The sequence below is a fragment of the Phoca vitulina genome, unplaced genomic scaffold, assembly GCF_004348235.1.
Source record: "Phoca vitulina isolate PV1807 unplaced genomic scaffold, GSC_HSeal_1.0 scaffold84, whole genome shotgun sequence".
Lineage (NCBI taxonomy): Eukaryota > Metazoa > Chordata > Mammalia > Carnivora > Phocidae > Phoca > Phoca vitulina.
The window spans coordinates 5034752-5049105 of NW_022589787.1; the positions used below are offsets into that span (position 1 = coordinate 5034752).

The 14354-nt window shown below is 39.5% G+C and overlaps 1 protein-coding gene across 5 annotated transcripts in view; it reads right to left on the bottom strand.

Moving 5' to 3' along the window:
- The window catches only part of LOC116626202 (E3 ubiquitin-protein ligase HERC2), a 219770-nt gene that overhangs the window by 151860 nt on the left and 53556 nt on the right, over positions 1-14354 (bottom strand). For all 5 annotated transcript variants that reach the window (XM_032395408.1, XM_032395407.1, XM_032395406.1 and 2 more), the window contains exons 5-12: positions 12731-12950; positions 9129-9229; positions 8494-8650; positions 6865-6975; positions 6005-6176; positions 3834-4007; positions 2187-2375; positions 1460-1611 (exon numbers count right to left, since the gene is read on the bottom strand). In XM_032395408.1, the coding sequence (XP_032251299.1) occupies positions 1460-1611; positions 2187-2375; positions 3834-4007; positions 6005-6176; positions 6865-6975; positions 8494-8650; positions 9129-9229; positions 12731-12950 (1276 nt within the window). The remainder of the gene's footprint in view (positions 1-1459; positions 1612-2186; positions 2376-3833; positions 4008-6004; positions 6177-6864; positions 6976-8493; positions 8651-9128; positions 9230-12730; positions 12951-14354) is intronic.

The following is a 14354-nucleotide window of genomic DNA, read 5'->3' on the forward strand; positions in this document are numbered from 1 at the left end:
AATGAGGAAGGAATGAAGGAGCAAGGTTTACTAATCACACTCCAAACCATATTTTACAAATGAAAATAGAAGGCAGTAAGGATTAATTAGGGAGAAATCTTAGTAGATGGCTCTTCACTTTCAAAACTAGCAAAACACCCTATGCTTATAATCCAGAATATGTATACTATGATTGGTAACACCCAACTCTACCCTCTCCAAAGACATGGTTTACTGACTTTGTGACCCACTATTCTGCAAAATAAATAAATGCACACAAAAGCATGGGCACACATAGGCACAGGGAGAGCTGAACAACCCTACCCTGATACCACTTATCCCTCCTCTTCAGCTCAAGTTTCAACCCCCAAGTTTCCCTCCAACTCCTACCATCTTCACTGATCTCTTTTCCTTCCCTCAATTTCTCAAGCAATGGACAAGTTATTTAATCTAGCATCTAGCACTTAATCTCAACTGAGTATATATTTAGTACAAATTAGTACAAATTACAAATAACATAAAAGAAGCAAAAAACTAATGTGCCCAGCCTGTATTTCCATCCTTTCAAGTCCTATGTGCCCCACCCACCTCACCTCCTTTAGTCTGAGAATAACAATTCTAAATTCTATAATTAGCAATCCTTTTGTTTCTCACAATCATTTTACCACATTTGTCTGAATCCCTTACAGTACTGTCAAGTTTGGAATATTTCTGCTGAATGCTAACACACAATACACATTGCTCAGCTTTTTTCACGGTTTGAGATTCTACCCAGGGATGTCCATCTCCATCCCACCACAGTGAGAAGGGGCCAGACTCCTCTCAACTCTGTTCATGCCTCTAACCCTCTTGAAGTGGGGGTGCATCTTCAATTTTAATCTAGGGCCAAGTTTTTCTCTACCAGGCTCCCCACTCAGGCCAGCAACATATAAAAGGGTTCCTTCCACTCTGTGGCAGCTGTGGGAACTCTCCATTTTTACAACCTTGCATTTAGAACAACCATTTTGTTTTATTCCTGGTCTCTCACAATAATCAAAAGCTTCCACAAAATAGGACATTAAATTATTGAATTTTGTACCTATGAAAATGGAATGGCTTAAGGAAAGGAGGATCTTATCTCTTAGAGACATGTTGAAGTGTTTGTGTATGAAGAAACAAGGGATTGTTTCAATGGGATTTGCTTTAGGAAACTCCACAGTGTGGGGTATTGGTATATGTAGTTAAAATAGGAACAGCAAAAGCTGGAAGCTTTGAATCTGGGAGAGAAGAACAGGAAGGGCAACTGACATCATCCTCTGTGCTATGGGCAGAACTCCCATAGCATTACCAAGGGGCTGACATATCTTGAGAGCCTTCTCCACCCCAGCCCTACATGTCAGAGTAGCTAGAAAATAACCAGCCACACTTTTCTTTTCATCCTATTTTGGATACAGCAACTCAAAGGGAAAGCATGTCAATTTTAAGAATCGACCATACGTACACAGTATCCCCGTGGCCCAGTCGACCACCATCCCCACAACCCCAGGAGTACACCTCTCCCGTGGCTGCCAGAGCCAGGTAGTGGTGACCATCAGAATGGGCAGCAATCTTCACAATGTTTCTGGAGGCAAGACCCTGGACCAGCTGTGGGGCCTAAAAGGGTAAAAATAGGAAGAAAATTAGTAAGCAGTCCAAGGACAATGAAAACAGCATGACTCTTCTCAATTATGCATCTCATTTTAACAAACTCTCCTTGAACTGAAAGAACATGAGCTTCTGGAGGCTACCATCCAATCGTCCAGATGCCCTGCCCACTACCAACAGAAGAGTGGGCAGCCTCCAAGTGCTCTGTGATGTGACCAGGCCACTTCCACACAATGGAAATTCACAACTCAAGGTCAAAAACACCCCACAAGGCCCAATCCCCTTATCTGTTACTATCTGGCCCCCAAAATATACTGAGTTTACACGTGGAAAATTAGTTTACAAATGGGAATCATGATGGGCAATGCATGTTACTGTAAGGAGCTCCTGATCTTAACAACTAAGAAATTCTGCCCCCAAATTTTGACAATAATGATCTTAATTATTTAAGATTATTAAGTAAGACTAATAAAATACAATGAACAGATGCTTCTAAATCTTCAGAAATAAAGACTAGAATTCTGTAGCACCTGTAGTAGAAAAGTGCCCACCAAGGGAAGTGATCTGGGCCCTAAAACACCTACCAGCGTGTCACTGTTGTAGGCCTGCGTATACACGCGGCCATTCCTTGACAAGATCAGGAAGCGCTTTTCTGCACAGGCGATCTGCGTGACCCCCAGGTTGGCAAGTCCTTCACACTGAATTGGACCAATCACATTGGCATAGTATTTCCATCCTATTAACCCCCATCCTATGACTTCTTGCAATGATCCCTGTAAGATAACAAGGTAAGTAAACATCTTTACGGTGGCAAGAATATTTCTTTCTTACTCAAAAGAAAGAAAAATTTATGCTAAGAGTAACACTGAGATACCATAGGATAAAAACAAAGCATGTAAAGAAAGGAGCTGATCTAAAACATCAAAATAAGTCATAACATTCCATATTACCTCAGTTAACAGGTAAGATGAAGTAACTGAACAGGTTATTATTCTTCCACAGCATTTCATTTTAACAGAAACCATTAAAAAGTAATATAAGTAGACATTAAACATATTTTAAAATGCTCAGATTGTATCAGGTTACCATTTTTGTCATAACAGGAAGAAACTTGAAAGCCTAAGCAAGAGGCTGGGAGACAAGTATCCTACTGTTGGTATGGGTGAGAAGGATCAAGTTGTATGTGAGCAATTTTGTGATAATCAGCTAATGTGTCCACCCGTATCAGGTCAATCACTGGCGCATGCATACGTGCAAACAGAACAAACGTACAAGGCTAGTCACTGCAGTAGTACTTGAGTAGCAAACTTCTGGCAACACAGTGTCCATCAAAAAAATCATGATAGATCCATATATGGAATACTGAGTTGCTTTAAAATAAAGAAAGAAGTTCTGTTTATTAATAGAGAAAGCTCCTCAGTACATACTGTGTAGTGAAAAAAACAAGCTACGACATGCTACCACTAATGCTAATACTAGAGATATTGAAAGGATATGTAAGAGACTAGAAAAGTGAAAAGCAGCAGGTGCAAAACCAGGCGGATGAGGGGACAGGGAGGAGAAAGTAACGGTGTCTTTGCACTTAATTTTGACTTTTGAACCATGTGAATATACTTATTTGGAAAAAAAAAAAAGATGGTAAAATGAAATAAATATAAATCATGTTAAAAATAAAAAGTTAGAAAAACCTGGATTCAAATCCAGGATTATTCTGTGTGACCCTGGCAAAATTCACTGCCACTCCAAATGGCAATCTTCTCATCAATACAGTGGGACAGTGTTGTGATGCCAGATGCAACTGTGTGTGTGAAGTCCTCAGGGGGCCTGCACTGGCAGGCTCTTCACACATGTAGATTAGTGTTATCACTGCTCTGAGCAGCATCAAGACAGCCCATGGCCTAAGCTCCTATTATACAAAAAAAGTGCTGGAACCTCCCTGAGGAAGGCAGGACAGCATGTGGTTGTTCGGATAAAGGAGAGCTCTCTGGGGACACATCTCCTGAATCTGGAACCTGGGATGCTGGATTGGGTCCTAAAGTCCTGTGCACTTCAGCTTGCTCATCACTCGCTCTGACCACTGACAACACTTTAAAGTGTATACATGTTTAAAAGCTGTAACCAGCTCCACCCCCAATACCAGAGAAAGTGTCTCCATACTGGCACAGAGTGAGAATCTAGGAGTGCAACTAACTGTAGAACATACAAAGAACAAACACTGCTATCTCACATACCTTATGAGACGTTGGTGAGCTACACAGAGGTGGCATACAGGGAGTAGCCAGGCGGTCTAAATGGGCCATGACAACCACCGCAGTTTGTCTTAAGTCAATGGCAAGTTCATTGTCTTGTGGAAGAGTAAGGTACCTCAGGAAACTCTCATTGGGGCTCAAAGGACCAGACAAAAGCTACAGAAGAAAAGTAAACAGGCTTCTTGAGAACAGAGGAAAAATTAAAGTAACATAATTAGCCCTTAACCACTCTTTATATTTTGGTAGTCACAGTTAAGCATTATCTGTAAACCTACTCCTTTTGGCCATCAAATGAGAAGTGCTGCTGATCCAGTGACACTACACATCCACATGTTTACACACTTGCTGTAAAACTACACACACCGGTGCCTGCACATTTCCATGTGCGTACTCCACACAGGTCAATGACATGGCCCAGCCACCCTGCAGGCTCACCCCTCCAGCAGCCCTCAGAATACAGAGCAAGCTTCCTAGGAACACAGCACTGCACCTCAAACTGGCTTTGTAAACTGAAAACCAAAACCACTTATTTTAACCTAAACGCCACCCATCCTGGAGAAAACCTAGTATTACCTGCACATTAAGAAACAAATTTCATTCTTTTCTAAAGGCAGAATAGCCTTATTCCCATTAAAGACTGCCAAGTGATAGAAAAATTAACTTTATAATGGAATAGCTGCCTTTCCAGATAAGACCTACAAGAAGCAGTCCCACAAGTTCACACCCAGGACCCAGGCAGGCCCTCCTCTGCCACCAGCCTCGCTGTTCTAGGACTAAACACAGTGATGACTTAGGTGACATGCTCCACACAATGCCCTGCACATAGGAAGGGCCAAGAAAGTAAGCCACTATTTTCAATGCTCTTTTTCTAATATGTATTTAAAAGTGTGCATGTCAGGGGCACCTGAGTAGCTCAGTCAGTTAAGGGTCCAAATATTGATTTCAGCTCAGGTCATGATCTCGGCGTTGTGAGATTGAGCCCCCTCGTTGGGCTCCGTGCTCAGTGGGAAGTCTGCTTGAGACTCTCTCCCTCCCTCTCCCTCTGCCCCTCCCACCCGGCACACGCACTCTCTCTCTCACAAATAAATAAATCTTAAAAAAAATAAAGGGTGCATGTCAGACTTAGCTCTGTGCTGCAATGCAGCTGGCACTCACCGATCTGAGGTCTTCTCCATAAATGGCATATGGAGGAACATGGAGGAGAAAGATTTACCTGACTTCTCTAGGCAGGGTCAAAACAAATGAACGTTAACCACTAGGCAACTACACGACCTCATGGTAAAGCACATCCTCTGAACCAGACACACACTCCATCCCACACCAACTGAGCCTCAAACCCTTGCGCTGCCTCTCCACATTATCATTGCAAGTGCCCATAAGGAACCTGCTTGACTCTCACATTTTGTTCCTGAAATTTCAATTGTCAGAATTTTTACCCATCTTCATGCCTCTTACTAACTCCTTCATGGAGATGAGCACGCCTTCTTTATATCTTCCACAGCATCTTAAACTCACTCCCCATCACAGCCAAAGCACAGCCAAAGCAAGTTTCTAGGCTGCTAGAAACACACAAGCACTAAACCCACAAACATGAAGGGCTCAATGGCTCCAGTTCAGCAGAAAGAAAACTGCATGGTCAAAGAGCAGCAGAGGAATCTCTCTTAAAGTACAAGTTGATACATGTCAAGAAATACATTCTTCCTACTAAGTACACACAATCCAGAACACACACACACAGGTCTCGTGCTCCCGTGATATTCTACCACATCAACTGAAACTCGGTCCATGACATCCCTACACCTGTCCCACATCTGACTCACTCTCTCCCCTAGAGACAACTACTGTCACAGATATGCACTCTGGGCTTGTTTATAAAAGTCTAACACTTTTTTTTTTTAAGATTTTATTTATTTATTTGATAGAGACACAGCAAGAGAGAGAACACAAGCAGGCGGAGTGGGAGAGGGAGAAGCAGGCTTCCCGCTGAGCAGGAAGCCCGACACGGGGCTCGATCCCAGAACCCTGGGATCATGACCTGAGCTGAAGGCAGACGCTTAACGACTGAGCCACCCAGGCACCCCAAAAGTCTAATTCTTTTAGGATAACTGAATCAAGACAGCTACTTAAATGCAAAATCTTGTTATGATACTTACGTGAGTGTCACCCTCTGTATGAGGGGCATCTTTACTGCAGATGATACTCTGGAATCTTTGCAACAAAGGGAGAAGGGGGGCGCTGGTGCCCTGGGCGGACCGCTCATTGTCAGTTTCCTGGGTCCCACTGTCCCACAGTTGAAGCAACAACAGGATGGCAGACAACATTTGGCTGAAAGAGAAAATATCTTTATTCTCTAGCAAAAACAGATTAGCTTTTATTGCCATGGTCTGCCAAAAATAAAAGCATGTTAGCTAATTAAATAGAAGAAATACTTTATATTCAAAAGGATACCATTAAAATAATACCATGAAAATAATTCTTGGCAGTAAAATCACTGAATCAATGCCAAGATTTTAGCACAAGATATCCACATATAAAACCAGTTAAGAAACTCAAACAGCACTTTTCTTTTTTTAAAGTAGGCTCCATACCCAGCATGGAGCCCAACCCAGGGCTTGAACTCACAACCCTGAGATCAAGACCTAAGCCAAAATTAAGAGTCAGACGCTTAGCCAACTAAACCACCCAGGCACCCCTCAAACAGCACTTTCTAAAGGGAACTTCTAGGACCTTAATTAATGGAATAAAAATCATTATTTGAGGAAAATTAAAAGAAAAAAAAAAAGAACAGCTCCTAGACTACTAGAAAGTTGAACATAAAAAAAAGGAAGTGAAGAAACCTAAGTGTACCCAGTTTTAAAAGAAGAGAAAGTCCTGGGATATGGTTCTTGATTATAGAAGAACACCACATGTTTTCTACAATCACAAATGATTCAATGAAATGCCGTAAAATGAAACAGATGTTCAGATACAGAGACATTTCCCTGAAATGCTCCCAGCCTGAGACACCCCTCACCTCAGCGTGCCTCTCTGCACAGCCAGCTCTAACAGGATGGCCAGGGCCAGGTGCTGGTCCTGCAGGGGAATGCTTCCCGGCCCTTTGGTACCAGGCGTTCCATGAACATCCCTGAAATGAAAGCAGAACAAAGTAACATTAGAGCTTAAAGACAGCATGTATATTTTTAATATTTAGAATCAAGTTTCTGAGACTTACTACTCAAATTTAATAAGAGATTTTAAAGCATACAATTAATTTGTAAAGATATTTTCTTATTGAAAGAATTAATTCAGATACTATAAGATGACTACATTAGAAAACATATTCCAGTTTCCATAGCATAAAATTATTTTTATCAATATTCAAATCATGAGTAGAAAAATGTTTAGGTATGTTTCCACTTTCAATGACATGTGGAATATCCACATCCCTTTATGGAAGTGGAGAAACATCAACTTCTAAAACCACCTGGCAAATATATGCAAAATGTTATGCTTATTTTTATCTCTGACCAAAGAAATATTTTAACTTTTCCCCAATAATAAATAACAAGTCTTCTTAACCCAAGATGGGGAAGGGAGGACCTTCTGACATCACCATTACAGTTGAATTTTGAAATTACAGTTGACCCCTGAACGAGTTTGAACTGCACAGGTTCACTTATACACAGATTTTTTTCAACATATATATATATATATATTGAAAAATTTTTTGGAGACTTGCAATAATTTGAAAAAACTCACAGATGAACCATGTAGCCTAGAAATACAAAAATTTTAAGAAAAAGGTAGGTAGTATAATAAGAATACAGTAAATAAAAGATATAACATAAAATATGTGTTAATCTACTATTCAGGTTACCAGTCAGGCTTCCAATCCACAGTATCACAGGATCAACTGTAATTCCAAGCCTATTTTCAGGGCTCCCAGTCCTAAACCTTGTTGCAATGCCTTCATCAGCATTCTAGGGAGCTGAACTCACAGCCTGTTAGCATAGAGACCACAGGTATCCCTGCATACTGGAAGGGGCACAGCAGTGACCTCTGGCGAAAGGAATAAGAAAACACTCACTTTTCCTTTAATTATGTCCTTGCTGCTGAATTGTCTTGAATACATACATTTTCTTTAAATTTAAAAACTCTTTAAAAAATACATAGCACCCAAGATCAGAGTTCATGGCTTTCCTTACCAAAAAATGATTCACATTTAAAAAATTTTTTACACTAACATGAATACACACAGGTTTAAACATTTTGATCTTGAGTAGTTGTTTAATCCCACATTGTCTATTAAGACAACACCACTCACTCAGAATGGTAGCATCCACATTCTCACTGAGAGGCCCACAATAGGTGCTCAAACACTTTATGAATGACTAATTCCCAAATCATAAAATATCTAAAAAAAATACATTACAAAAGCATCTTTCATTTTCTACCTGATTCAATATGATAGCTTCCTGGGTCTAATCAGAATATCAAAAGCAAATATTTGAAAACCTAAAAACCAAGATCTAGAATCACATAGCTGAGGATGGGCTGGAAACACATATGACAAACCTTCTGCTCTAAAGAAAAGAAGATGAGACGAGACTTTGAAGCATGTTAGAACCATTCATGTATTAAGATGTGAAAAGAAAGAACTCACCCTGTCACGACAGACCTGAGGAACCTGGTTGCTCTCTCTACCACCTCCAGCCACACAGAGGACACCGTGCTCTCATCAAAGAGTGAAGCCTCAGGCAGGGCTCTCAAGGCATCCAGGGACTCCTGTAACAGCTCGCTGCAGAGATCCGCATCCTCCCCTGCGCACACACATGCATCAGAGGAGGCCACCCAATCCTCAGGCAGCACTGACAAGTAAAGCCCTCCCCACTTTCCCAGAGGGACCTCCTACCCCACCATATGAGAGGATGCCACTGTCACATTTTTAATCCCTCACTTTCCTCTCAACGAGATACTCCAAGAACTCAAAGTCAGTTCTTTATTTTATGACTCTCCCATGTGCAATTCTAACTTCTTGTTCTAGAAAATAAATCAGCATTGATGCACACTGCAGTGGTTTACCTGGAATATATGCACATATACACTTTTTTTTCCCTTTCTTTTTTTTTTAAGAGAACAGTCCTGAAAAATCAAACAGACTGAAGCCTCTCATTCTACAAACAAGAAAAATGAGGCACAGAGAGCATATGGGATCGGCCAAGGGCATGTGGTGGCAGAACTAAGAAGACAATCCAAGTCTTCTGATGTGGGGAAAGGGAACACTCTGGGCCCACATACCTGACCGCCAGGCCCTGCGTAAGAAGGCAAAGGCAAAGGAGAGAGCTGCTCGGGATCCAACTCTTGCAAGTCCTTCCACTCCTTTGCCTGTGGGCCGGGAACTGTGGACAACACACATGGGAGTTGTGATAACTGGTCAGTCAGAGAAATGTGCAAATACTAAAATAAAGTAAGTAACATGGAAGGATTTGTACAAAAAAATATGATCAATAGATTTCTTTAAATAGCAGGATGACTATGTGTGACTTTTAGTTTCATATATAAAAACTTTTATCAAATGTCCTTTGTAAAGAAGTTTCCTCTTTAAGAAAAAGACATTTAGAAAGAATTTTAAATGACCTGCAGATATGTTCACAAAATAATCTCTGGGAGCTGATCTTATGAGTCAGGGAGAGACACACGGTAAACAGAAAATAAACAGGTAAATACATAAATGGGAGGTTAAAGGTCATGTAGTAAAGAAAAGGCAGGTGAGGGGGTTGAGGAACACACAGAGAACAATACGACAAATGCCTGAGACTGCACCCATCCTGCTGAGCTTATCCTCTCCTGAATTTAGTACTTATCATTCTCATGTGTCTTTTAAGGTTTTTACTACTTATATTGTAAAGTTAACAAATATGCATGTTTAAAGAAGTTATACAAGTGGCATACCATAAATATCATTCTAAAAAAAAAACCTAGAATATAAAAAGTGTACAATACAAACTCCATCATGACTAGCAAGTAATTTTATTTTCAACTTTACACTGTTGAGTATTTCTACTATATACCGTATTCTTCAAACTTACTAAAGTTTGCTTTCACAATCAGGGGGAAATGCTATTAAAAATGGGTAATGATATGGAATGATTGTCCCAAGATACAACATCAAGTAAAATTAGCAGTAAAGAACATGGGGACCCCACAGAGGTAGCTAGTATGCATATATCTATGAATCTTGAGCTTTAGGAGGGGAGCTCATGAGGAGACACAAAAAACCTTAATTAGTGACTGCCTCTAATAAGGGGACTGAGTGCCTAGGAGACAGGAATAAGGAAATTTAAACTTTATTTCTGAATGAGAAATATAGTGGTCTTTAAGACAGAAAGCACACGTGCTGAGTCTATTCAGATGAGGTAGGAGGAGCCCTCACCAGAAAAATGCTTCAGGAGAAACATGAAACTGGGGTTCCCCTCAGGCAGTCATAACCTTGGTCCTAGAGAAAGAGCCCAACAGTTCTAAATCTGTACAGTGTAAGAATTGCTAAATCTTCAGTAAGTCACTCTCTATTTTACAGATACTCAAGAAAAAAAAAAAAAACAAATAGCTTGGACCCACACCCATCCACACCAGTCAACGATCCAAGCCCATTGCTAGTTGGTAAAACCCACCACTATCCAGTAAGTTGAGAAATGAGGAAAAGAAATCTACAAAAATTTAGAAGATATTGCCACCTTTAACAGAATAGCTAAAACAAAGAAGTAACAACACCAAATGCTAACAAGGATGTGGAGAAACTAAACCACTGATACATAGCTGATGAGACTGTAAAATTGTACAGCTATTCTGGAAAGAGTATAGCAATGTCCTACAAACCTAAACATAAGACATAAGAACTGAACTCCAGGGCATTTATTCCAGAGAAATGAAACAGGTTCACACAAAAACCTGTCCACAAATATTCATAGCAGCTTTATTCATAATACTCAAAAATTGTAAATAACTGAGATGACCTTCAATTGATGAATGGTCAAACAAAATGAGGTTCATCCATGTCACAGAATTCTACTATGCAATGATGATACATGCAACTACTTTTCCAAGTACTTGGAAAAGTAGTTGCATGTATCATCTGATTGAAAAAAGCCAAGGTTACATAATAGACATGAAGAACAGATTAGGGGCTGCCAGAGGATAAGGCAGAGGGGAGGGGAAAGGAGGTGAGTGTGGTATAAAAAGACTCCTTGTCTTGTACTCTAACTGTGGCAGTGGTAATAAAAATCCACACCTCTGATAAAATCGTATGGAAACACATGCATACATGCATGCACACACAGAGTTGAGAACGTGTAAAACTAAGGAAATCTGACTGAGAGAGGTAATCTGTATCAAAGTTGATATCCTCATTGTGATAGTATACCACAGTTTTGCAAGTGGCTACCACTGAGGGAAAGTAAGTGAAGGGTATAAGGAATCTGTACTATTTCTTACAACTACATGTGAACCCACAATTATCTCAAAATACATATTTTTTTAATTTTAGGAACTTGTTTGATTTAGTGAAAGGCAGATTCCAATTAACCCATTAACACTTATGTCACCACAAAGGAAAAAGCACAGAGAAAAATCAGTTGGGGTCTCATCCACTTCTGCATCTTAGAGAATTCAGTCTCATTCAACAAACACACAGGAGTGCTTAGAGAGGCTTAGAATCTACCACCCCCATATGCAGAACCCCTCTCTGATCAATAATCACCACAAAGGACCACTCACTTTCCAGTCAAGAAGGAAAGAAAGGACCGTGCTGCTTGCTATCACCACATGGGTAGAAATCCTCTGTCACTTCGTTTACTCTATCTTAAAACTACTATCAAATATAGGACATGTAATATGATTTCAACTAGATTTAAAAAGAAAGAAAAAAAAACATGAAATATGCCAAATTTAGCACTTCTTATCTCCAACTAGCAAAATAATAAGGTTTTTTGCCCCCCTGCTTCTTTCTGCCCCTGGACATTCCATGCTCTATAGAGAATAAAAGTCAGTATTATATTCAAATAAAACCAACTCTTCTTGGGGTGCCTGGGTGGCTCAGTCGTTAAGCGTCTGCCTTCAGCCCAGGTCATGATCCCAGGGTCCTGGGATCGAGCCCCGCATTGGGCTCCCTGCTCAGCGGGAAGTCTGCTTCTCCCTCTCCCACTCCCCCTGCTTGTGTTCCCTCTCTCGCTATGTCTCTCTCTGTCAAATAAATAAATAAAATCTTAAAAAAAAAAAACAACTCTTCTTCCTACATAAAATATGAGTTATACCTAGAAATCTTTTAGTCAAGTCTTCTGAGAATAAAACTGTGGTAGACAGCTACTAAAACTCTATACAAGCCTTAAGCATTCTAGTTAATGTTTCAGAAAATCTGCTGATGTATACCAATACATTAAAAATGATATGCCTGAAAGAATCTCTTATAATAAAAGAATAAGAAAATCACATTAGGAAGAAAAAATAAGCATCTAAACTAGCTAGGCACTAGGCACTAAATATCATGATCTGACTATTCCCTATCCAGTAGCAAAATAAAACAAAACGAAAAGAACATAATATTCAGACCCCATTTTCAAAAATCTAGACATGCTTATCTACACCTTCACTGGCTTCCACAGCTACTGACAGAAAAGGGTTTTAAAATAATGGCACAGATTACGAAGCATAGTCTGTTAATCTGAGAAAATTAGCAAAGCCATTCTCCAGATTATATGAAACATACAAAAAGGGAAAGCAAGAACAAAATATCGTAAGATAAAAAAAGGGACTATATTGCAAGTTGTACTTAAACTTTCTAAAACAAAACAGCCTGCATTTTATATTTAGCTGGTATCAGGATTCCTTCTTCATTATATTATTACCTCTTTTTGTCCACAGGAGGCAAAGAAACGCTGCTGGTTTTCCACTTAACTTTGACATTCTCCTGGAAAACAGTTCTATTCAAGGCAATGAAGTACCGTTCCAAGATGACCAGCCTCTGCTTGAGTCTCAAGGCTGAAAGGGTAGTAGTGGCTGACTGCATGGCCAGAGCTTGCTGCTCTTTAACCAACACAGAAAGACATTCCTTCAGTTCATTCGCATCTACAAAACAAGAGAAGAGAACACCCAAACTCTCCATATCTTGCCTATAGTTTGTTACAATGTTGATAAAACGGATAATAGCAATAATATGTAACACCTGAGTACTTAATATGAGCCAATAAATGGTTTTAAGCACCTTACACATATTGGGTAATTCTCATAGTCACCATCAAGAGGTAATATTGTACATGGATTTTAAGAAGCAGGAAACTGAGGCATACAGAATTTGCTCAAGGTGACCCAGAGGATTACGGCACATGAGACAGACCACTCTTAGCCACCACGGTGTGCTGCCTCTCTAAAACACTGTATTAAAGCTTTTAACACAAAACTATAAAGTCAATACTTTTCAGCAGCACATTTCCTACACACAGAAAAACTCTATCCATTATATTCATGTTATATAACCAAACTCAAAATAAAAATGTTTCAATAAAATTGTCCAGCATACATGATTCATGAAAGGTAATACATTTACTGGAATATTTTCGAGGAAGATAATTACAGCTGACCCTTAAACAACACAGTCAAGCTACACAGGTCCACTTATACACACAAATTTTTCAATAAATATACTGGAAAATTTTGGGGGGATTTGCAACAATTTGAAAAAACTCACAAGAAAATCACAAAGCCTAGAAATATAAAAAAAAAATTAAAAGTTAGGTATGTTATGAATGCACAAAATATATGTAACTGCTACTCTATCATTTACTACCATAAAATATACACAAACCTATTATAAATTTAAAATTTATCAACACTTACACCCAAAAATACTTACAGCCCCTAAAAGGTTGAAAAAATGTAAACAAACCTAAAGATGCAGTATTAAATCATAACAGCATAAAATTAACCACAGTACATACTTAATGTAATGTACTACTCTTAAAATTTCATAACCACTCCTGTTGCTATTGCAGTGAGCTCAAGTGTTGCAAGTATCCGCTTAAAACACCACTAGATGCTAATCATCTTCACATGAGCAGTTGTCTCCAAAAAACTGTGTACTGCAGTAAAAAGTGACCTCTAGTAGTTCTCATAACCTTGAATAACACCATGGGAGCCATACATAGTGCCACTAATGATGCCAGACATGTTCCCAACAAGCAGAGAAAAGTCATGACATTACAAGAAAAGGTTGAATTGTTTGATAAATACTATAGATGGAGGTCTGCAGCTGTGGTTGCCTGCCATTTTAAGATAAATGAATCCAGTATAAGAACCAATGTTAAAAAAAGAAGAGGAAATTCATGAAGCTGACACAGCAGTCACACCAGCAGACACAAAAACACTGTACTTTCTGCGAAATACCTTTTTATATAGTATTGAAAATGCAGCTTTTATGCGGGTGCAGGATTGCTATGAGAAAGGAATACCTATAGAGACTCTAATGTGATTTGA